This window comes from Pinus tabuliformis, chromosome Q (genome assembly GCF_031772625.1).
Source record: "Pinus tabuliformis cultivar Carrire ecotype Pingquan chromosome Q, CPIR1, whole genome shotgun sequence".
Classification (NCBI taxonomy): Eukaryota; Viridiplantae; Streptophyta; class Pinopsida; order Pinales; family Pinaceae; genus Pinus; species Pinus tabuliformis.
In genome coordinates, this window is record NC_142296.1 from 210703992 (window position 1) to 210728964 (window position 24973).

General features: G+C 35.7%; 1 protein-coding gene across 4 annotated transcripts; it reads left to right on the top strand.

The window, feature by feature from the left end:
- Positions 1-2351: 2351 nt before the first annotated feature.
- Positions 2352-4442, top strand: LOC149218956 (uncharacterized). Of its 4 annotated transcripts, XM_089384184.1 has the most exons (3): positions 2396-2507; positions 2612-2807; positions 2978-4442. In XM_089384184.1, exons 2-3 carry the CDS (start codon positions 2746-2748, stop codon positions 4209-4211), a joined length of 1296 nt encoding a protein of 431 aa, XP_089240310.1. In that variant the 5' UTR covers positions 2396-2507; positions 2612-2745; the 3' UTR covers positions 4212-4442. The 4 variants fall into 4 exon arrangements, with proteins under 4 accessions (XP_089240312.1, XP_089240310.1, XP_089240311.1 ...); XM_089384186.1 differs by lacking the exon at positions 2612-2807 and having other exon boundaries at positions 2352-2507; XM_089384185.1 differs by lacking the exon at positions 2396-2507 and having other exon boundaries at positions 2531-2887.
- Positions 4443-24973: the final 20531 nt, after the last annotated feature.

A 24973-nucleotide genomic window follows, 5' to 3' on the forward strand; every position in this document is an offset into this window, starting at 1 on the left:
GCTGGCCTATCCGAAATTCATTTTCTGGCACATCTGGATTGAGCACAATCACAGAATTTTTCAAGAGAAAGCACAGAAGGGTAAGCTTGTTTTGTCAAAAGCCAATGGCCTGCTCAAGGAATCTCTCGGTGAGAAGTTTGAGAAGTTGGAGAATAAAAATCTAAGTCCTCAAGATCTGGCATGGGGGAGCAAGCTTGGTCTCCAGTATTCTAATGATGAGAGACAATACAACATTAGGAAAGACTGGCAGATCAGGCTTGCTGAGGGCGAATTCCACATGTGGCTCCAAAAGCGTGCTAGCTCCTCCTTGTTTTTTGATGGGGCTGCCAAAGGCAATCTGGGGATTGTTGGGGCTGGAGGTGTCATCAGGAATGTGGATGGCAGCATTGAGAACAGGTATGCCTGGGGTTTGGGTCAGAGTACCAACATGCAAGCAGAGGCCATGGCCCTGTTGCAGGGCCTAAAGCACCTACAGGTTCTTGGTATCGAGAAAGCCATTATTCTCGGTGATTCCCAATCCTTGATTCGAATCCTCGTGGATAACACGTCCCCTCATGACTTTCGGCTAGCAAGAGTGGTTACCAGAATAAGAAAGCTAGTTGGCTCCTTTCTTCAGGTGAACTTTTTCCACGTTCTTCGGCAAAATAATAAGGAAGCGGATGCGGAAGCTAACAAAGTTGTCCTCCTTCCTGTTGGCATTCAGATAAGAGACGGGGTTGAAGATTGGGATCCAATCCCTTAATTCTGCTTCTCATGTTCTACTGTCTTTTACTTCAGCAGTTTGTCTGTATCCACAAGCTTGGGGAAATTCGGGAAATCGACTTGTCTGACGTAGTCAAGAAGATCCAGAGCATTAGGATTATGATATTAGTTTATTTATCTGTTGAGGATAACCAGTTCTTGGGCTATCTGAATGTAACCGACAAGCTGGCTTTGACTTTCTTTTAATACAAAGTATAACTGTTTTTGTCAAAAAAAAAAAGATATATATATATATATATATATTATTAATGCTAATTTTTTTATAGTAATATATTATTAATGACATTTTTTTTTCCAAATGATATCTTGAAAGATTTTACTCAATTTTGAATTTAGATTATTAAAAATTCAAGTAGAGTTTTAAATTAATGAAAACTTTGACTTCCTAAATAAAAAATTGAAAAATAATTTTATAATTTTCTGTAAATCTTTTTTCTAATTTTCAATTCGGGGAGTGAACTTTAATAGAACATAATTTGATTCGAGGAAGGTATATTGTTTTTTGAATTTATGAGTGCTTGACCAATAATTTTAAAATATTAAAAAACTATTTTTTTGAGTGATTTGAGTAACCATTCTATGTGTGAGTACTCTCACACTAATATTATTATGTCTAACTCTGCTGCAGCTCTACCCAATCTTGTGAGTCTCTTACATAGGCAGAAAGGCGAGACATAACATTGATAAATTGTCAAAAGTGTAGAAGAACCTCCACTCTTTGAACTGTCACTCCTCACAATATATTAAAGAATGTCCATCTTAATCTTTTTTTGATGAAGGTTCAATTACAGTATTTTATATTTATTATTGTCATTTTGACATTTCTTATCAGTATATATGTTTTAAAAATTATATCACATTAGTATAGAAAATACAACTCAATTGCAATATATTTGAAAATATTTTATTTCAATAAGTATGCTTTATGCAGTTGAGCTTTTTCGGAATCCAAAAAGCTAAGTTTCTACCGATAGATAAACAATTTGAACTATATAATAGTTGGAGCTGTGAAAACTGGGTTGGCGTTGTAATGTAAAATAGCTATTAGTAACAGCACTATTGTGGATTAAAAGAACTCTTGAGATTTAAACGAATATGAGACTCTGAAAACATTAAATTTAATATTTGTCCCTCTTTTTGAAGTATTTACTATTCGTCATTATATCTCTCAGCGGTTATAAATTTTCGTTGCAAAAACCTAGGTCTCCTTGTTTAATTTGTTTAATTTTAGAAGGCTATGGAGCGGATTCAAACCTAACCTTCACACATTAATCGTGAGTGACACTTCACACCCGCTTGCTTCGCCAACACGAAATGTGGCAGTCAACTTTTCTCCCAAAAAACCAGGCAAAAAGCACAAGGAAAAATACAAAAGCAGAAAGCTAAATTTAGTTTCATTAATGATCTGGATAAATACCAATTTTAATGGCGAAATGACAGGAGGGGCCGAGCTCGAATTTTTTGAATCGGAGGGTCACACCATGTTACAGAGTTTTATGTGTCCACCGCCATAACTTTTTTGAAAAACAGCATGCTAAACAATTTAATTTTCGGAAATAAAGGCTTTTTTTTTTATTAGGAAAAATAATATCAATATTTAATTAGCGATACAAAATAAGAGGCCGCGCAATTGCCAGCGTTCGTTTAGTTATAGACCCAAAATGTCATCCCTCTATATGGATTGACGCATAGGCGTGTGCCAGACCACGAGATCGAATCTGTTGGACGGCTTGTTTTTCATGAAGGTAAGTTGAGTTTGTGTGTCGGTTTCGCTGTCAGAAACGGAATTAGTTTGTGAATTTCTTTTGTTTGCTTTGCATGCAAGAAATAATAACACCTTTAGATTCAGTCACGGCCGTTATTCGAAAAGCTTCGCTTCGGCTCGGTGGCTGTTTTTGGCTCTGCAGCCATTGAGGCGGTGGGAATGCGTTTATTAATTGATTATATCCATGATGATATGGCGTTTCATTCGATTTGAATGTGATGGCTTTCGGCGTTACGGGGTCGATTAATTTACCTCTTCGCCGACTCGAACCACCGACATAGTCCGGTTCAATTTTCTTTGAAAAAATACTGTTTGATCGGATCGGGATATTATTTTTTCTGCAATATTTTTTGATGTTGGGTACGTCTTCAAGGGTTTTGATTGAGAGGGTAAAGCTTTCTGGATTCGTAATTTTATTTGCCGTCTGTTGATGTTTTCTTTGCTGTGCAGTCTGAGATCGGCAATGGAGAGCTTCGCGACGGCTTATCGCCTGACGTTCTTCGATGGCGAGCTGGAGTACGACAAGGGTTACGTCGGCGTGCATTCTCTGTTAACTTACAGGCGGTTTCAGGCCATGGTCAGTCAGAAGACGGGGATTCCCCCCAATCAGCAATCCACCGTATTCGTCTGCCGACGGACTTTGAAGATGACGGATAAACGCCAGAAATTGCCCGTCAATGAGAATACCAATTTCAGCATAATCTTGAACCAGCATAATCCTAGCAGAGAGAAGGATTGTTTCTTTTATGTTACTGTCAAGAAGCCCAAGAAAGACAGGAAGGGCAGGGGGAAGCGCAACGCCGAGGCAGAGATTGCAGAGGACTATGAATCTGGATCGTCTAGAAGCGAGATCTCGCCTGTGGATCAACGGCCGCTGGGAATCGACGACGAAGCTAAGCCGGAAAACCCTAGGCAGGCGGCCATGGCGGCTTCACAGAAGAGCAATTACAGGGGCTACAGGGGCAAGCCGGAGAAGATGCTTCTGCGGCGAGATTCATCGTCTGTGAACAATTTCTCCAACGGCCGGTCGAGGTTTCAGGTTGCCCGCCAAAGCGAGGCTGCAGGGATGAACATTCCGGTGATGAAAAGCGAGAACGGCAGCGGGTTTCTTCAGGACGAAGAGTGGAGGAGGCCGGATAACAAGAAGTGGTTTAACGACGAAACCGCTGCTGCCGCCGCGAGGCATTACAAAAACGCTGTTGCACATATTCCAACATACTACCCCCAGATAGCAGGCGGCAGGGGACTCTACCACCAAGACGGGATTCTGCAAAACAGCCTGGGATTATACAGCAAGAACGACTTCACGGCCGTTTCGTCGAATCCGGCTGTTTTCGCTTCTCGCCCTTATTCGTTACAGCGGGCCGCGGCGGCGGCGCTGAGCCTTCAGCAGCAGATGCAGAATCAATATTTGAGCAGCATGCACAGCAAACCCCAACAATCCCAACCCTATGTGATGTCGAGGGCTTTTGCGGATGAGATTTTGGCCTCCGCTCACGGTCACATGGTGGCAGGCACACGAACCGGTAATTATAATTCCAATTCTACAGTTTGTGAGCAATGCTGGCAGGCGAAGGAGAGGCCTGTTCCGTTTCATTGCTGCGTGTACGACGCGGTCACATCAGGCTTCAGGGGACCATCTCCCGCTGGTCCAATCGAGAAACCTGTGAAAGCCGTTGCATGAGCTTGGGTGACCTGTTTTCTTTTTTTTTTTTGGCCCGTTTTTAGTCTGTTCTTTTACCTTTTAAGACAGAAATGGCGTCTGTGTTGGTCTTTTGTTTTTTGTGGGGGCTGATTGATTCGAGACGTGATTATTCTGTGTAAATTTATTCAAGCCTCAAGAGAGACTGTCGTCGATTCATAGCTAGCTAGATTGAGAAAGGCAAAGGCAAAATCTGGTCTAGATACACAGGAATATATATATCTCTATATATACACATTTTATTAATGTACAGTCATATATACACACACATATTGAGATAGAGAAGCGAATAGGCCAGCTCTCAAGTGTTTGAGACTTACAGTGATGGTCTGGTTTATCGTTCGCCTTTTTTGGCCGAAGAAGAAATTTTTGTAAAAACTTTGGCAGCTACTGTCTTGGGTAGTTGTTGATAATTGTTTGAGGAGTTTGATGCGTCTCCTCCTAGGGAATTTTGTCAGTAAGGAATAATTTATGCACCCTACACTATTTACCCGATTGATATACTATGTAAAATCGTTCTTTGTGAGTTCAGATTTGTATTTGCTTGTCTATTCACGATTTTAGACCTTTCCTGTTTGCTCTGAATGTGCGCCCAGTTAGGGCTTTTTCTTTCTCTGTTTAGGAAATCGTGAATCTGAAGTTTTTGTTCCAGTTTTCTCACATTGCATGAATGGCTTCTATGAACAAAAAATTCTCTAGCCTGAAAACATGCTTTCTATGAAGAAAAAAATTATCTAGCCTAAAAACATGTACAGACACAGACTTGGGAAAACCAAGTCATTTCTGCACACAAAAGGTAATAGCAGAGCATGTTCTGAATTATTCTTGTGGTAATAGCAGAGCATGTTCTGAATTTATTCTTTTAAAATACAGAAGCCATAATTGATATTGATGAATTGCAACTAACATAAATGCTCATTTACTCAAACTCTGAACAAATCAGACCACATTAACTGTAATTGCCGAAGAATAACGATATCATGTAGTGCCAGTCGTATGTGGGAAAATGCTATCATATGGCAGCATGTCATCCACAAAGCAGTGTAAGACCATCTCAGATGAGGTAAAAAATGAACAGCAGGCTACCATGCAATTGATCTCATCCAGATGCAACTTGACAATGGGCCTCATCACCAATTCAAAATCAGACGGGTGCTAGACTAAACAAGAAGAAAAGTCGCAGCATGCAGGGTAACTTCAATTAAATTAAAACCCTCCGCTCCCACAGAATGATATCATCAGACCAATAGCAGCAAGGACTGACAATGGAATAATAACATCACTTTTTGGCTAAAATTACTAGAAAGAGCATGCAATAACGACCTCTGCAAAATCCTAACTGATATCACAACGGATAGAGAACCCAGGCTGACACAGTGCTCCGAATCCATGGTAAACTTGAAAAATATACACATTCATCAGGCCTGACCATCGCACTGTGTTCTTCACAGTGCTCTGGAACCATGGTAAACTTGAAAAAGACACACAATCATCATCCGTAACCATCACACTGTGTTCTTCACAGTGCTCTTAAACCATGGTAAGCTTGGAAAAGATTCACAGAATCTAACCCAAACCCAAACCCAAACCCAAACCCAAACCCAAATGATAGCATGACAAAGCAGCAACTTTGCCTTTGTGAAAAGTGCCCACTAAACAATTTACTGAAACATACTGGCTTCTAAATATATTCCAAAGCACTTGCCCTTGGAAGAAGCTCTGATCAAACATATTGGCTTCTAAATACTCGCAAGGACTTGCCCTTGGAAGAAGCTCTGATCAAACAACTTAAGACTTGAATCGACTGTTAATATGTGAATATTCACATTTTTCCAACACAGTTTTCCAACACTGTATTTCATCGCTTTGGAACGATTCTCGTGCACTGCATTCCCAGGTAACAACAAAGGCTAAAACCAATAGGGGGCTGAATTTCACAAACCTAACTCTGAATATGATTAAAAACCCAATACAAGTTGAATACCACAAATTCTAAATATGCCATGTGCAACACCTAACCAATAACTCTGTTCATTAATGAAAGGATGTACAACTAAAGCTGCAAAATTCAAGTTATCGTGGAGTAGTTGCATTGCCTATCATCAATGAGAAGACCTACAACTAAAGCTGCAGATGATTAAATTCCGTAGAGACAGTATTAAGTTTGATAAGTTGTCGTACACCAATTATTATATTGTATACTTAGGTGCATGATATCACACACTAGTTCAACGCGATGGCATATACCTATTAGGTTTGGGATGTTATTTCCTCCAGTTAAATTGAATGTAGCCCTAAATATTCCACATGACTTAGTTTTACTACGCTAGGATTTAATTTATAATAATATGTTTTTTTTTTGGGTCCCTTAATAAATTATCCCCCTAATGTAGTGATGAAGATGTTTTGGGATGGGGAATAAAATTTTAGTTATTTTTCTTATATTATATTTTATAATATTATAATATTGTTTTAAATTACAATGAGATTTTGTTTTTTGATTTTTTCACATCAACTCACTGTTATTTAAGGAAAACCACATCACCTGGAGTAACTCGCTGGTGGGTTGGTAAGGGGGCAGATTTTCACTTCTGGCAGATGCCTCTGGGTCTTGGGCGTTAACCTGTTAACTTGTTTCCTTACGTCTGACGAAGACGAGCTCTTAGCCAAACAAAAGTGGTTTTAGGACATACTCCAAGCCCAAATAATAAGAATATCTTATATAATATTTTTTAATTATGATAATATACTTTATTAAATATGTTTCAACAATACCTTGATTAGGGTGCGACGGGATAGGAGATCCCCATGCAGATCGTAGACATGTGTAAGGAGGACAACACTGGTGGGCGACCCATCCATGGACCCCACATGGGCGCAGCATTAAGAACTTGGAGAGGATGGCCACAAGTGGCAGCTGCCTTGGGAAGGCAAACAGTGAAGCAAGGGGGTATAAGAGTAAGAAAGGTGGTGAGGGGCGCCAGAGTTTGCATGCACAGTCTGAGGAGGAACTTGCTCGCAAGAGACGAGACTGGTAGCAGGGTGGTGGAACTTGCCTACGGGAGGAGAGATTGTCACCACAAGTAGGAAAATGCCATGAACGCTTCGGAGAGAAACTAGTATGTATTTAAGACCTGCCTTGTTCTAGATATGGAGTCTACGCTACAAGAAAGGAGGCTGGTTTGGCAAAGAATGGTGATGGTTTTGCGTGTTTTTGGTGGAATTTGGTTCAGTTCACTGTTATTGATGTCCAACATTTTAATTTCTGTATTATATGGTAATTTGTTGGCAAAAAGGGGCATGCATGGAGGGTCAGGGTCTTCTCTTGGCACTCGGGTTGTAAATTTCGCTCTTGCATTCGTCAATACTAGGGGTCTGGCACTAAGGCAGCCCTGAGTGCCTACTGTCAACCGAAAATTCTCTGGGCCAGAGATGAAAGAAAGGGGAGTCCAGGGTCCAAAGTATGTTCAGTTTGGTTTTGTCTAGCCTTTGGGTGATCCTCTGATCCAACGGGCTAGGAATGGGGTGTCAGGACCTAAAACCGGGATGTCTGACCTATCGGCCATTGTTTGACTTCCAGGGAAACCTTTGGCTCTTTGGGCATTAAAGGGGATTCGGGGGACCCTAACCCCGATGCGGCTATTAATTATGCAATGGTGTGGTTAATTTCGTGGAGTCAAAGACCTGGTAGGGCCGGGGTAGAATGAAAAGCCAGATGGAGGGAATGATATCAATCTTGGGCACGCTCTTTACCAACGTGTCTGCCAATTCCGTCAAGGTCGGGCAATTTCAAGATCCAGAGGGGCATGAATGGTGTGTCGGGGTCACCAAACCTTGATGGGTTTGTCAATTTAGTTAGGCTCTGGTCTGCCACCTACATCCCAATACTTGAGTGTCCCAACCCCTGTGAGTCTGTCAAGTTGGTTATGGTAGAGCTTAATCCAGGGAGCCAGAGGGCTGGCTGGATTGAGGGGAGAACTGTGAGCCAAAGGGAAGGAATTCATCTAAAACTGGGTACAGTGAGGATGAAGGCAATTGATGAAGGGATTGGGGGGAAATCGGGTTACACCTCAAACTCGGAAATGTGACTCAGTGATTGCGCTCCACACGGAATGATCGGATGGTAACACTGACATTTGGTTTGGTTTTAATTTTTCTGCTTATGCTACTCTTACAGGTCTGTCTAATCTTCTTCCCCCTCCAACTCTAGTGCTCCTGCTCCAGGATAAGACAAGAGTCTGGGAGTACCCATGGTTGGAAGGAACTTTGATCGAAGGCAAAATGGTGAAGGTAGAAGCAGGGGAACTCTAACACAGGTCAAGTCCCTAATTTCGTCATGGGAGGCAGAATTGAACACCAAGGTTGCGACATAGCTGTTACTAGTGAAGGATTGGGAACCCCTGCTCATAGACCCAGGACACACCCGAGGTAGGCAAACTCTCTTCAAACAGACAATCCAGCGCCATTGGATTAAGAAGAACCTATTGGCAAAAGCAATGACAACAATTAGAAATCTGGAGGAACCGCCACAAACCTAGCAAGAGGGGCTTAGCTTAAAAGATATTCAAAAGGAGATCCAGGCAATACAGGAGCAGCGGTACCACCAGAATGTCCGTTTAGGCCAAATGGAAAAAAAAATTCAAAGTCTGTTGTAGAACGGAATGCCACAGCCGAGTGCTAAGGACCCGACTCCCATAGAATATAACTGAATGATGAAATTTTGTTATTTGCTACAATGATCTATTCAGATATCATTTACTTTGATAACAATATGTTTAAACATATATTTATATTTATGGATGTGATATTTTTAATATTTTATTATTATTATAGGGTTGTTACTAGATTGATTTTTTAATAGTTGCAATTTTTTATATTTATGAATGTTATATTTATAAAAAAATTATTATGTTAAAGTTATAAAACTTTTTTTTTGGGTAGCTAAGCACTCATGGGGGGATTTGAACCAGTGACCTATCGCAAGGAGCACCTTAACAATGTACCCATTCACTGTGAATCCAAAACCCCATGGGCATTAAAGTTATAAAACTTAGTTTCAGCTATTTTTTTTTTTAATGTTATTTTTATATTAATATTAACAAAAACAATTTGTTATATTTATATAATAATTTTAGAAAAATTCATTTAATTAAACATTGTAATATCATAAAAATATTAAATATAAATTTTTAATAATTTATATATAATAAATTAATATTTATTATTATTATTTTTTTTAAATCCACTTATATCATTAAAAAATCATATACCGTTTGAGCATTTGATTTCGACTTTTCTATATTGCTCAACTACAACAATTAAAAAGAAATGTGTAAAAATTTGGCCAATTAAAAAGAAATCTCATGTATAAAAACTGTTACTTTTCATCATTGGTTACATCTCTTTTAAAGTCATGTTATATGATTATTAGATTTAAAAGCTCTTATCAAAGCTTTAAATATCTTTTATTGAGATAATTTAATAACAAATGGCATAGTGCTTTTCTTTTGTAAAGTTGTTCATTAATTTAAAATGATATTAAATTGAGACTTTCAGAAGCGTAAGGATTTTCGGAGGGGTATGGAATTTGAATCTTAAATTTATGATTTTGTTAAAGGAGAGAATTTTGACGGGTGTTATGAGTAAGGTTAGGATTTCAAATGGTAACAGATTTTGATCGTATGCACTTCGTAAATTTGATTTGAGCTCAAGAATCCAATTCACGGAAGCAACGTTTGACTTGAGATTTTATTCTATAATTTATAGAATTTATTTATTTAAATTTCAGTATTACTTTGGGTTGGTCTATTTTGAAAGAGAAGAGTTGACCGATATTGGCGATGGCATATACGAATTATTCAAACATATATTTTATTTGACTGAGCTTTCAAAGTTTTATTTCTATTTCAAAGTAAAGCAAAACGAGCTTTTACCATGTTTATTTAAATAATAAAGGTGTTGGATAATATTCCTATTTACTTGGCCGGCTTATGTCCAGGGGATACGAACATTCTTTCAATGTCAACATAACACTTATGTTTATGTTCCAAAACTTAGAAGTTGCTGTGAGTAGGTGCTTCTATTTAGTTTTCTTAAATATTTGGATAATAATGTGATATAAATGATTATTAGTATATAAAATTTTGCTTTATTTAAAAATAATAATAATATTATTATTAAATTTTAAATTATATTTGATTTAGATATTAAATTAGTATATGATTAAAAAAAAAATGATAAGAGACTTTTCACCTTAATAATTTGATTGTTAAATTTATAAAAGTGTATATATTTTACCCTTCTTATATCTAATTTATATTTTTTAAAAGAAAATATATATTTTTAATTATTAAAAATAATGGTTTTTTTGGTTGTGGTTTATTTGGTGCATGTATCCTAATTTTTGGGTTTTCAATAAATTGATGATCTTCTTGACGATCATCATGGATCAAACTTTTTCTCTAAATTCAATCTAATTTTAGGATACAACCAAATCATGATGAAAGAGACATACATCCCAAAGTTAACCTTTAGAACACATGAAGGTCATTAAGAGTTTCTAGTGACACCTTTCAGTGCTTTTAATGCTCCATCTACTTTTCAAATCCTCATGAACAAGATTATTTTTTCCTAAGGAAAAAGATATGTAATTCCATTAATATTTTAATAAAGTACATATTCAGATTCAGGAAGCATTCCAAAAATCCATACACGCACTCTATTTTTACTGAAAATAAGACAAAACCTTTAGTGTTGCCCATAAGACATCAACTGAAACCATGAAGAGAAGATGTAAGAAAGCTTAACAAACTAAGAAAGATAGTAGCAAGTTAAATTCTCTTTTTGCCTTTCCGTCTTTGTACCTTCTTCCAATCCATTGTAGATGAAACAAGAGGAATCATAGCTAGCTCATACCCCCCCCCACCTCCGAGGGGGATTCTTTATTTGAATCAGAAGTTTCTAATGAATGGGCTTCTTTGAGCCCGTCAAAATAACCTCCTTGCGGGTCACAGATTCAATAAGTGCTAATTTAGGGATGGAGGTTGGTTCCCTAATTTTTTGCATGGGATGTTCTGGATCTTCAAGATTTTGGATACTCCTATCCTCTTGCTTGGGAGGCTCATCCTTGGTTTCCACATTTTTTGTTGTCGTAGTGAAAATATTGAAGGGTTTCCATCATTTTACCTTAAGATTCAATGCTTTCTTCTTTTAATTTTTTTGAGGCTGCTTGATCTGCAGACAAAATTTTTGTAAATGTCTTATTCATAAACAAATAAGTCATCTAAATGTTGCGTTTTCATAATTCAAGCTTTGGATCCATGCTTCAATAAAATACGATCAGGGAGACCTTTGATTAGATCTACCTCTACATAGATACGATCAAAGGTAAATAAACCATTAACCATTCTCTCTGTATCCATTTTTTTGAAGGAGCCCAGTGTATTTCCAATGTCCATTAGAACCTTTTGGTGCCAAAAAGGTAGAGGGAGATTTGGCATCCTGACCCATACAAGAATTTTGGTTACTACCATTGTTTATGAATGTAGAAATTATTGTGTAGATCTGAAACTGCTCATTTAATTTACTAAAACACAAGACTCAAATATACTCTACTAATCTACTGAATTCAATTCACGATCGAGAACACAAATCATAAACATGCAAGAATATTTATCACACATACATAGAGATTTATCTAGGGGAAAGAAACTGCTCAAAACCCCTTCCTATCTGTATTGCATTAATCAAAGAATAGAGATGAAATACATATGTTTCTCAAGCCTGAGCACAACCTACAAGTGTATAGTCTATCCCTTTGCCTGACTAAATGACTCTGGCCAACACTTAGCCAATTTTCAAGTCCTCCAAGCTCCTATTTCTTTGCGTTGTTCCTTGAGGAATTAGGCCCCTATTAAATAGAAATTTCCCTCAATTAAATTGCACAATTCCTTTAGGCTCTTCCTCTAACTGCATGCACCAACTATACACTTCGGAATAGTCTACAACTGATAGTACACTGCCTTGCAATCTCCATCTCAACTGGGTAACTCGAATTCTCTGCATGCATGAGATAATTTAGGAGGATTGATTATTTAACTGGTTGATCACTGAGTGAGTTGAAGTTACACTTCCACAACTTAACCTTCCATTAGTTCCTCCAACAATTAAAACTAGTTTAACTGACCATAACTCAATTTAACTGAATTAGATTGCTACAATTGAAATTAACTCAACCTAGGCTCCTAAAATTTAGGAATCACTGCACACAACTGAATTTCATGCCCCTAACTCGAATTAACTAAGATAACTGAGTGACAACAACCATGTCACCTCAATTAACTCATCCAAGCTGTCTGTTGATGTGGAATTTCGAATTTTCTCAATTTGACTAAGGCAAAATCAAATTAACATTTTCTTGCTGCATTTTTCAACAATCCCTCTCAGCAAGAAAGGGATTCTCAACTACCCCAATCCAACACCTTTGGAATGTACTACATGCAACACCTCTCACTATTGTTGCTTCTACTGCAACATCTGCCTTAGAAGCATAAAAAAAACATTGAATCAATATGTAATTGTCTACTGGGAAAACTGCGTTGTTGCTGACTCTACTATTGAGCCTCCTGCTCTGTTGTCAACACTCCTTTGCACTCCTTAGTATCTGACTGAAAATTGATCTTCCTGCCACTGAATACTGTGGGCCCCTGTAGCAAGGGTAATGATCCATGAGGAAAAAAAACACCTCAATGGACCCTCCCTAAATTTCTAAAAATCTTGGACTAAGGATCTACATTGCTTTGCATGTGCTCCCTCTGCCCACTTGGCTCAAACTGTCCCCCTACTGGAGGTATCTGCTTTAGTGGATGTCTCCACACTTCCTCCTCTCCACCTCTCCATTTGTGGCTGCTCCACAACTTCTGGGGGTTCCTTCTAAGGTTGCATGTTGAGAGGTATAACATGCTCTCTCTTAACCACCATATCTATAGTATATGCCTTGCTCATCAAGGTTGTGCATGCATCTTCTACCTCAATTGCATACAGGTACTTGAATCGAGCACCTATCTGCTTCACTTGTCCTGTAGCTATGTGCCTTAGAAAGGCTTTACCTTCACTGAAGATCACATCATAACCGCAGTCTTCCAAAACTGCTACAAAGATGAGATTTTTCTTCAGACTTGGCATGAACATAATATATTTGAATCGAAGAGGGGATCCTGAATCCCTCTTAAAGGTTACTGTACTGATCCTGGTTGCACAATACCTTTCGTCGTTTCCAAACTCAATGTTCATCTTGAGATATTTCTCCTCCAAGTCACTGAAAAATTATCTATTGCCCGTCATGTGGAATGAGGCACCAAAGTTCAAGTACCACACGCTTCCCATCATTTCGCTGACCATGCATGGGATGAGAGTGAAGTCAAGATCGAACTGTGAAGCCAAAGCTTCACCTGCTGCTACTACTGCAGGCTCCTTTTTTTCCTTCTTTTGTGGACACTTCGTGGCATAATGCCCGAATTCATGACAGTGAAAGAACTTGATTTTGGACAAGTCTTTCTTCTTTCCCTCTTGGTTGGATTCAACCTCACGTTGGGAATTCTTCCCCTTGGCCTTCATTCCTTTGCTGACTAATGAAAATTCCTCTTCCTCTTCTTTGGATGAGTTCCCATCTCTAGTATTTCTCCTTATTTCCTCCTGTACCAAATCAAACCATAAATGTTCCCAATTTGGTAGTTTCCCCCTTCCATTCACCGAATCTTGGTAGTTGTGCCAGCTCTTGGGAAGGCCTAGAAGGGCAAGGATTACCAAATCATCCTCTGCTATGGTAATACTAACTTGACCAAGCTCATCACGACATTGTGTGAACCTGAGCAGGTACTACGAGATGATGTCATTCTTTTGCATCTTGATATTTCAAAGCTTGTCCTTGAGTGTCGGCTTCCTGTGGTCACTACTGTTCTGGAACAAATCTGTCATTTCTTACCACAATGCATACAAAGTCTCTTTCCCGTGGGTATTTGAGACAATATGGTATTGTAGTCCCTCCAATATGATTATCCTCACCTTGGATACAGAATTCTTCCATTCTGCTAGAACTACTACTAGTTTCATGATCTCATTATGAAAAAATTCCTTCAACCCATTATCTTCTAGCACTACCCCCATGCGGTCCTTCCAAGAAACATAATTCGAGCTTCCCTCAAGGGCATACTCGAGTCTTAGTCCATAGAAAGGCATCCTTATAGCTCTGAAGAATTATTCCTGAAAATTTGATCCTCCTACAATAACAACTTCTAAATCTCTTCTTTACTCTGAATCATGCTATGATACCATGTAAAAATTATTGTGTAGATCTGAAACCACTCATGTAATTTACTAAAGCACAAGACTCAAATATACTCTACTCATCTGCGGAATTCAATTCACGATCGAGAACACAAATCATAAACATGCAAGAAGATTTATCACACATACACAAATATTTATCTAGGGGAAAGAAACTGCTCAAAACCCCTTCCTATTTGTATTGCATTAATCAAAGAATAGAGATGAAATACATATGTTGCTCAAGCTTGAGCACAACCTGCAAGTGTATAGTCTATCCCTCTTCCTGACTAACTGACTCTGGCCAACACTTAGCCAATTTTCAAGCCTTCCAAGCTCTTATTTCCTTGCATTGTTCCTTGAGGAATTAGGCCCCTATTAAATAGGAACTTCCCTCAATTGAATTGCACAATTCCTTTAGGCTCTTCCTCTGACTGTATGCACCACTTGTACACTTCAAAATAGTCTACAATTGATAGTACATTGCCTTGGAATCTCCATCTCAATTGGGTAACTCAAATTCTCTACATGCATGAACTAATTTAGGTTGATTGATTAGTTAACCATTTTATCATTGACTGAGTTGAAGTTACACTTTCACAACTTGACCTTCCACTAGTTCCTCCAATAGTGAGAACTAGTTTAATTGACCATAACTCAATTTAATTGAATTAGATTGCTACAACTTAAATTAACTCAGCCTAGGCTCCTAAAATTTAGGAATCACTGCACACAACTGAAGTTCATGCCCCTAACTCAAATTAACTAAGCTAATTGAGTGACAACAATTGTGTCACCTCAGTTAACTCATCCAAGCTGACTGTTGATGTGGAATTTTGAATTTTCTCAATTTGACTAAGGAAAATTCAAATTAAGAATTTCTTGTTGCATTTTTCAACAAAGAATTTAATCCTGGAAACCAAGGGGAGATGAAGAGTCTGTCACTACCCCAAAACCATGGCCCATCTCTAAATACTTTCACTGCATCCTCATGACACACAAATTGTACTACAAAGAAGCCTTAGGAGCAGAGATATATGTCATATTTTTTGGTCTAGGTTTGAAAAAACCCACTAGTGTAGATATTCTAATTTGGGCCAGAAACCATTAAATATACATATAATGGTTGAGGATTGGAGTTTAGAGAAGATACAATTTACCTCGTCATTATTGATATCCAATGCTAGTGTTTGGTCTGACTTTTCAACATAGGGAATTGGAAAGGATGAAGGTTGTTCTACTACATCAGATTTTTCTTGAGCCACATCCTTGAATGAGACAGACGAAGCTAGATTTTCAGACCCCATAGCACCCCACGTAGTCTTGAAAGTATAACTATATTTGAATTTCTAGAGATCCCATAATCAGACAAAAGTGATAGATCCTACATTTTTTTACCTCCATAGATCAAAGATTGAATAGTTGAAGGGATTCCCAATTGGTTCTCCAATATCTGTTTTTGAGATGCCACTATATCAGAAAACAACACCTAGATCATGATCAAATTTCCTTTTAGTGATTTGACGAAAACCTGAAAGGCGTAGTCCCCATAAACCTTAGCAAGAAAACCATGATTGCCGTCATTATTTCTAGCATCTGCATATATATGCTAGTGAAACCCTATATTGTGAGGGCACTAGGAACATTGGGAATGGCCTAATGGCCATATATGAGCTCACATTCACTAAACCTCAACAAGGTTTTAAAAATGGGGTCTCTGATGAAGTTGTCGAGGAGGTATATGGGGAGGTTTTGATCGAGGTTTTGGTCCAGAGAGGCAACATCGAACTACAAATACTGTACAGGCTTATCAAGGCCAATAGGATCAAACCTATATGCGCCCACCAGAGATTCATCTAGCCATTTGAGGGCCTTGGTGCTTGGAATCCAGAAGGGCCTCCTCGTCGATGCCTTGGACATTGTCTTAGATTTTTTCTGTAGACTGCCGAAACTTAAATTTTTCTCGACTTTCAAATGTTGGCCGCCCACGAAGAAGTACGATGACACAGAGGCGAGGGGGGGAACTACAGTAGCAGTAGCAGAGGCCATGGATCTCCAAATGAACAAGATTTGCAAACCCCTTCTATGCAATTTTGTATTGGTATTCTTCAAGGATATCTTCATCTATAGTAAAACATGGGAATCACACATAGAGCATGTTGTTAAGTCCTTGAAACTCTCAAGAGACAACCAACTATTTGTGAAGTTCTCTAAATATGTTTTTGGAGATCTTGAGGTTAATTATTTGGGTCACATTATAAGTTAGGAGGGAGTATGATTTGATCCAAAGAAAGTAGTAGCTATGCAAGATTGGTCATGTCCCAAATATTGAAGAGCTTGTGGGGATTCTTATGGATTATATGCTGCTATATGAAATTTGTGAAAAATTATGGCGACATTGAAGCTCCCGTAACTTAGCTCCTTAAAAAGAATGCCTTTATCTGGAGTGAGTCAACAATATAGACGTTCACTTCTTTAAAGGATTCCATATGTACTACTTTAGTATTAGTAGTGACTAACTTTATTAATAATTTTGTCTTGACATGTGATGCCTTATGAAGAGGTATAGGAGCAATATTGGTGCAAGAAGGATGCCCATTGACATCCACTGATAAGCAATTGTGTGACCACAATTTGGGAAGATCCAAGTATGAGAAGGAAATGATGGCAATCCTTTATGCATTGGAGACTTATTGACCATACCTTATAGGGAGGCATTTTTAGATCAAGGCTAACCATTATAATTTGAAGTACTTTGTCAGATAATGGTTGTCTCCTCTAAAGTAACATAAATGAGTCACTAAGATGTTGGGGTCTGATTATGAGATCATATATAAGAAGGGTAAAGAAAATATTGTGGATGATGTTTTATTTGGATGATTTGAGGAGGATGGGACACTCCTTTCCTCATAATTACCAACTCTAGAATGGATCAAGGAATCCATAGGGAATGGATGGAAAATATAAATTTAAGGTAGATCATCCAATAATTTTAGATAGATCCCAATCCACCTAAAATTTATATATGGAAAAAAGATTAATTGTGGTATAAATGGTGCATTGTTTTAAGAAAATATTTGACCCTAAACCAACGAATCTTATAGGAGATACATTCATTTCCAACAACAAGTCAATTTAGCTTCATAAAACCTATGAAAAAACTAAGAATTCATTCTTCTCGAAAGGCATGAAAATAGATATCCATGATTCTGTAGCATCCTATGATGCTTTCCAAAGAAACAAAGTAGAGATGGTGAAGATACTGGGGACATGACAACCTACACAAATCCCAACATAGATTAGGGCATAAACTTCAATAGCTTTTATTATGGGACTCCCATAGGTGGGAAACAAATGAGTCATTATGGTGTTGGTTGACTGTCTTTCAAAAGACACTCATTTTTTCCCCTATCTCATCCTTTCATTCCTTCCTAAGCTTCCCCATTCTTCATGGATCATATTTTTAAGATACATGTTCCATTTTATAAGATTAGGACCCCACATTCACAAATAAATTTTAGCAAGAGCTATTTAAGCTTTAAGATACGTAGTTGAATATGAGTATTGCATATCATCCTCAAACTAATGGTAAAAAAATAAGTGGTTAATAAATTCTTGGGAACCTATTTGAGATGCTTTACTTTTGAAAATATGCACCAATGGGCATAATGTATTTCCTTTGTTGAATGGTGGTATATTACCAATTATCATGGAGCTACCAAAATGACACCATATGAAGTTGATTATGGCCCAAAACTCATGTTAGTTCCATCGATGTCCAAGGCTCATGTAGTATATATAACACTTCACACTAGACTCAAATAATTATCCCTATCTAAAGTGTTAACTTGGTTATGGCGCAAAATTGATGAAATGGCATGTTGATCGTCATAGATCCAGATGTTCTTTTGCTAAAGTAGATTAAGTGTCCCTTTGCTTGCAACCTTATACAAATTTATCACTCAAAAGATATATTTCCCTAGAAGCTAGCTCCTAAGTTCTGTGGTCCCTTTCTTACTATACAATGCATTGGTTAGGTCACCACAAGTTGGCTTTCCCATCTTCTTTGAAGAATTTTGTGGGACCAATTTAAAAAGTGCATACCAACCTACTAGAACTTCAGGAAGAGGTTCCATTTGGCTCTAGAGAGAAGCAATATTGGATAGTAGAAAGGGTTAGTTGCACTATTGCACAATTAGGAGAGTGTTGATCCAAGGGAAAGATATGCAACTAGAAGATGCCACATGGGAGCTTATAGTGATTCTATAACAATTTCTTCATCTTCATTCTTGAGGACAACATTGCTTTGGAGGGGGCTAGGCATGTCAGGCTAACCCCTGATTTATATACTTTATTAATGTATGAGGAAAACTTCATTGAATAAGGCCCATTAAATAGTTACTTAATAGCCACTCTATAAAAAGAGTCCTATTTATTAATAAGGCCCAATTTAGTTAGTATGATCTTAGTGTAAGTGGTCCAATAGGTAGTTAAGATTCTCTATGGATAGCCATATAGAGTAAAAGGCTATGTAATGTTTTGCCAATAATTGTCATTGTATTTGGAACATTTCTCTTTGGGGTTTACCCCTTTAAGAGTAAAGTGAACACAACTTATATTTTTTATTGTTAAAGAGATAATTTTAGGGTCTGTCTATTTTTCTCTTGTGTTCTTGGGTTTTCTACTATAATAAGAATAGTTGAAAATTTGGGAATTTTTCAATCCCAAATATCAAGACCTCTCTTTTTTATTTGTATATGGAGTGATTGAAACTTTGATTTATTACAATCAATACCTTTTTTCAATTAATATTTTATTATTTTATTGTTATTGTTTTCAACATTTATTATTTTCTCACTAGATGGGGCATTAGGGAGGGGAGGTGTCACCCCAAAATGCTGTGGTGGATGACAATGTAAACAATTGACAATCCTCAACCATAGGCATGTTTGGTATTCATCTGAGGGAAAGGATATATAGAAGAGGCCCATGGTTATGTGCCGACCTAAATTTACCTTAGGATGAAAGCTTCAAAAGGCCATAGTCAAAACATGTAACAAGTTACATAGAGCTAGTTCTTGATTCCCTTTACAAAATAATGAATTTATATGTGATTGTATCAAAATCTTCTAACATACTATAGAAAAAATGTTGTCAACAAACCTACAAGTGGTCTTCTTAACATAGGTTCTTAGGATACAAATAACTTGAAAATACATGTCTAATGATAAATAGGAGAACGGCCCATTTTTTCTTACCTCTAATTAGATTGAAAGGAGATTTGTCCTTTAATATCCTTAGGATCTACCAATTGGTGGATTCTTTCATCCTCTAGAGAAATTTGGTAGGAGTTCTCTATTTCTCTATTGTTAGAATCCACTGTTAAGTCCATGTGTTGGATAAGTGTGAATCCTCACAAAATTTTGAGGTCTAAAATGGGCCTCAAAACAAAAATGTACAACCAAAATAAACTTTATAAGAACCAATAGGATTCAAGATGATGATGTCAACCATGGGGTGATTCACCATTTTTAGAGTAAAAAAGTAAAAATATTAAAATATAATAAAATAAAAAAAGTACATTTTCAACTCGTATTTTCAACTTATCTCCCTACTTTTTTACTCAAATTTCAAGCAAAAGCACTTGTTGGATGCAAAATTTAATTCCTCATCCAATGACTACCTATGTTGCATACTTTCGATGGACCCTGCTATAGGAAAACTGAGAAATACATGACAAAAATTATTGCAATCACATTTTTTCATGTATTTCTCATTTTTCATGTAGCAGGGTCCATCAAAAGTATGCAATATGGGTACTCGTTGGATGAGAAATTAAAATGTGCATCCAACGAGTGCTCCCGCTCAAAATTTTAGTAAAACCATAGAGAGATAAGCTGAAAAAGTAGTTTTTTCTTTTTTCCCTCTAAAATTTGATGATGTAACCTAATAATCTTCATTTATTATTTCCACTATTATTTTATAATATTCCTTAGGAGGCCCATTTTAGACCTCAAAAATTCTCTAATGATGCAAGTCGAGTTGCTACTTTTGTTGCATGAAAGCACGCATAATATAGTTTCATGAGTAGAATAAACCCATTAAATCTCTATGATTTTTGAAGAGAATGCGAGCATAACACTTTGGTTAGCTTGGATAAGCTTCTCATGGTGGCCCATCACCTTATGAAACTCCTTAATATTTTCACTGTCCATAGATAATACACTTATATTATAAAGCATCATAGGATTCCAGTTGGAAGAAACAAGCATCTTACTTATACCAATAGGAAAGCCACAAGCTGAGGGGATAATCTTTCCTTCAAATACCACCCTTTAATTACCTTAGAAGTACACACATACAACTTGAAGAAAATACTTGTAGAAAGGATTGAGTTGCCAACATACACAATAAGACTTGAGCTGGAAATGGTGAAAAATTGCTCAAGTATAGAATTTAAGGATTTAAGAACATCAGTATCATATGTGAGGAACAAAGGTGGCTCTTGAGAATCCCAAATATGATAAAAGGAAACATAGTTGAACCCAACCCAAATTCAAAACATTAAATTCCACTTTATTGCAAAGATTCATAGTATTTTAAAAACATTTCTTCATAGCAAGTGGCAACTTCAAAGTTGATGTGCAAGGAAATTAAATGATAGCCAACTTAGAACTTATAAGATGAGTTGCATCCATAAGTTACCTTGTTTTGAAGAAGACTAGAGCTTACACCAAGACATATGCCCTTAGATTTATCTTGTCGAAAGACAATTTCCATCAAACAACAATTATCTAACATATCAAAGATGGCTTTCACATTTGAAATCTGGGTTTTAGAACAATGCCACACCTAAGTTTTGAGAGAGGGAGGTAAATGAGACTTACCTTTTGTGGAAGGAAAATAATTTGAAGCAAAGGATCCTTGAGATGGATTTAAACTCCTACTTGTGGAATCCACAACCCTAAATTCTTAATTCCACCAAAGTCTAGTCAGGAAAAGACAAAGATCAACAAGCCCTGTTCTTCTTTGCCATTAGAGGCTAGAGGAGTAAATAAAACAAACAAAAGTAGACATAGGCCATGAAACTAGGCGAGACTATTTACCAACCTACTAGATAGTGATAAATAACTTAAATGATTTGATCCCGTAGCCCTTGTTTAACCATTACCCCACCTCGAGTGTACTAGTGTGGAGGATCACATTCAAATACTAAAAACATAAATTCAATTCGCATGGAAGAATAAGTTAAGTGCATCCTTGAGTCTCATTTTGCAAAAATAAATGTTTAATCATTATGAGTTTAATAATATTTGAAATCCACTTTAGCCAAGTTTCAAGGTATGGTCCTAAAGTAGTAAACCCCCTTTTTTTATCAAGGTTCTAGCGTTTTTCTTAGTTTCCATTTTAGCCCAAGAGTTTTCCTCCCTATTCAATTCCCTCTCAATATGATAGAAGGAAACACTTGCATATTATCAAACTTCCTTCCTAATTTTGGAAATGATGTTTTTAACTTAGATCCTTCAGGATTGGACTTGCCATTCATTACTTTAATTATTCCCATCGAATCTCCAAATATAGTTTTGATGTTTTCTTCCTTGCGCATATACAAACCACACAAAGGAGCAGTTGCTTTGCCTAAGTTATCTGCGACATTACTTAAACCCTTGGCATAAAAAGTTGTGATTCCTTCAAGACCGTGAAGACTCTCCTTTTCTCCTATAACCCCTATTATTAAATATGTTAATAAAGAGTTATGAATATGATTTTTTTTGGGAGCTATTAATTTACATTTATTATTATTATTGTCATTATGTTATACTAGTATTTATGAAAAAACATCTTACATAGATATTTAAGGAATGCTTTCTTACATTTATGTCTGGTATTTCAAATAATTACGTTGGCATAGAATAACATGCTTGATTTGGGAGATTTGAATATGGTACTTGCTATATTGAACTTGGCAATTACCTCATAACTTTGATGATCATTGGTTGAACTAACCCCTTGGGCTAAAAGAAAAAAAAAGAACATGGGGTGGGCTTTGATCCACTCATGTGGACAAATCACAAAATCATTTAATATAATCTCTTTTAACAACCACACATTCATTTGGCCATTATCTCTGGATATTCTTATAACTTTAAAAAAATTCTTTAATTAAATCCAACTTTACTAATTATTAAAAAATAAAATAAATTTATTTTATAATAAATAAATAATTTAATAAAAATAATGAAAAAATATTATATATATATGTTTTAACAATTAATTCAATAAGAAAATATTTATTTATTTTTACTTAAATTTAAATCCACACTATAAATATCTTTACTTCTAATATTTTATATAACCAAATTTTAGTAATTAATAATTTTATTTTTACATAAAAACTCTTACTCCACTTTGACATTTGAATTTGTATATGTTCAAATCTCAATAACTAAAATTAATTTTTACAAAAAACTCTTACTCTTAATTAATAGTTGTAACCCTTTAAAGTCACGTTTTATCATTAATAAGTATAAAATCCTTATCAAAGTTTTAATGATTACAAAATATTTTGGTTGAATAATTTATAAATCATATGGGAAAGAATTAATTTTATAATTGCTTAGTGTTTTTCATTTGCTAACATTTCTCATTATTTATAATGATATTAAAGTGAAAATCTGACGAGCGTAATTTTTTTTTGAACGGGTATGGAAATTTGATGATTAAATTTGGAATGTAGGATATTGATTAAAGATAGAATATGGAATTTTGATTGCTAAATTGGGATTATGATGAAGTGTGAGATTTTTGAATAGCACTACATTTTGATTGTAGGCGAATTTTGTTTTGAGATCAGGTATCAAATTCATGCCAGCTATACCCAAAGATGGGACCGGGTAAATGTTCAAACTTTAAAAGAAGATTTGAAAACTAAAGTTCACCACATAAATCAACGTTAAATTTTAAGATTCTATTTTATACCACATAAATCAACGTCAAAGTTTAAGATTTTATTTATTATAATATAAAATTTATTTATCCTAGAAGTTTCAAAATATATTTTGGTTAGCTATACGGGTATCGACGAGGACATATGCGAATATTCAAAGGTAAATTTCATTTGAGAGGGACTTTCAAAGTCTGATTAGTCCCTGCCCCTTCAGGGCAGTGCGACTATTGTAATCGATTTTTTTGTCTAGAAAGTAAAGGAAAACGAACTTTTACCATGTTATTTAAGTAATAATAAACATGTTGGATAATATTCTATTTGCTTGGGTGCCTGATGTCTAGGGAACATGAACATTCTTTCAATGTCAACATCACACTTATGTTTATGTTGCAAAACTCAGAAGTCGTTGCGGTTAGGTTTTTTTTCAATCATTGAAATAATTATTATTATAATATAAAATCAATAAATTATTATTATAATATAAAATTTGGTTTATTTTAAAATAAATATATTATTATTATTTAATCTTGAGAATATAGTTAAGTCTTATATATATTAGTGATGAGGTAAGAGATAAAATCAATAAATTATTATTATAATATAAAATTTGGTTTATTTTAAAATAAATATATTATTATTATTTAATCTTAAGAATATAGTTAAGTCTTATATATATTAGTGATGAGGTAAGAGGCTTCTCTATTCAAATTTATAAAGGTATATATATTTTTAATCGTTAAATTTATTTATAAAATGAAATATATGTTTATAATTATTAAAAAAATTACTTAATACATATAATATCAAATTAAATAGGTGCAAGTCAAATAAATGTTGAAAATAAAAATTAAGATTAGATAAAATCAAAATTAGTAGTTTTGAAAAAGAAATGAAACACATATTTGTAATTATTAAAAAAATTACTTAATACATATAATATCAAATTAAATAGGTGCAAGTCAAATAAATGTTGAAAATAAAAATTAAGATTAGATAAAATCAAAATTCGTAGTTTTGAAAAAGTTAGTCTTGCTTATGAAACCTAAAATAATTAACTATTAAAATATTGAGATAAAATATTTTTTTGAGAGATCCTTATGTATAATGATTAAATAGATTTGAGTTTAAGATTTAATTTGCTTAAGATAATAATATTTGAGGAAGAAAATGTGGATTTTAATTTATAATGAAGTAATTTTTCTTATATGTTTTGTTGCATTATATAAAATATTTAAAAGATTGTATTTATAGTTTGAGTAGGTTTATGGTTAATAACATGTTTTTTTAGATATCATTTTTGGGATTCAACTTCTTTAAGTAAGTCATTCATCTATGACCATTTCCATGAGAGGTAGTCGCAACTGACTCATTTATCATGATTTTTTGAATAGTTCACTTAGCACTCATAGCATCAGGTGATGCTTACAGGTAGTTGTAACATCTGTTTTTGTTAAATGGTTATAGGTTCAAATCC

What these genes read in the sequence shown, in the direction of transcription:
- LOC149218956 (XM_089384184.1), top strand. Translation starts at nt 2,746, where the DNA reads ATGGCTTTCGGCGTTACGGGGTCGATTAATTTACCTCTTCGCCGACTC. An exon ending in CGACTCGAACCACCGACATA is followed by an intron (nt 2,808 to 2,977) that starts GTCCGGTTCAAT and finishes TTTGCTGTGCAG; the next exon opens with TCTGAGATCGGCAATGGAGA.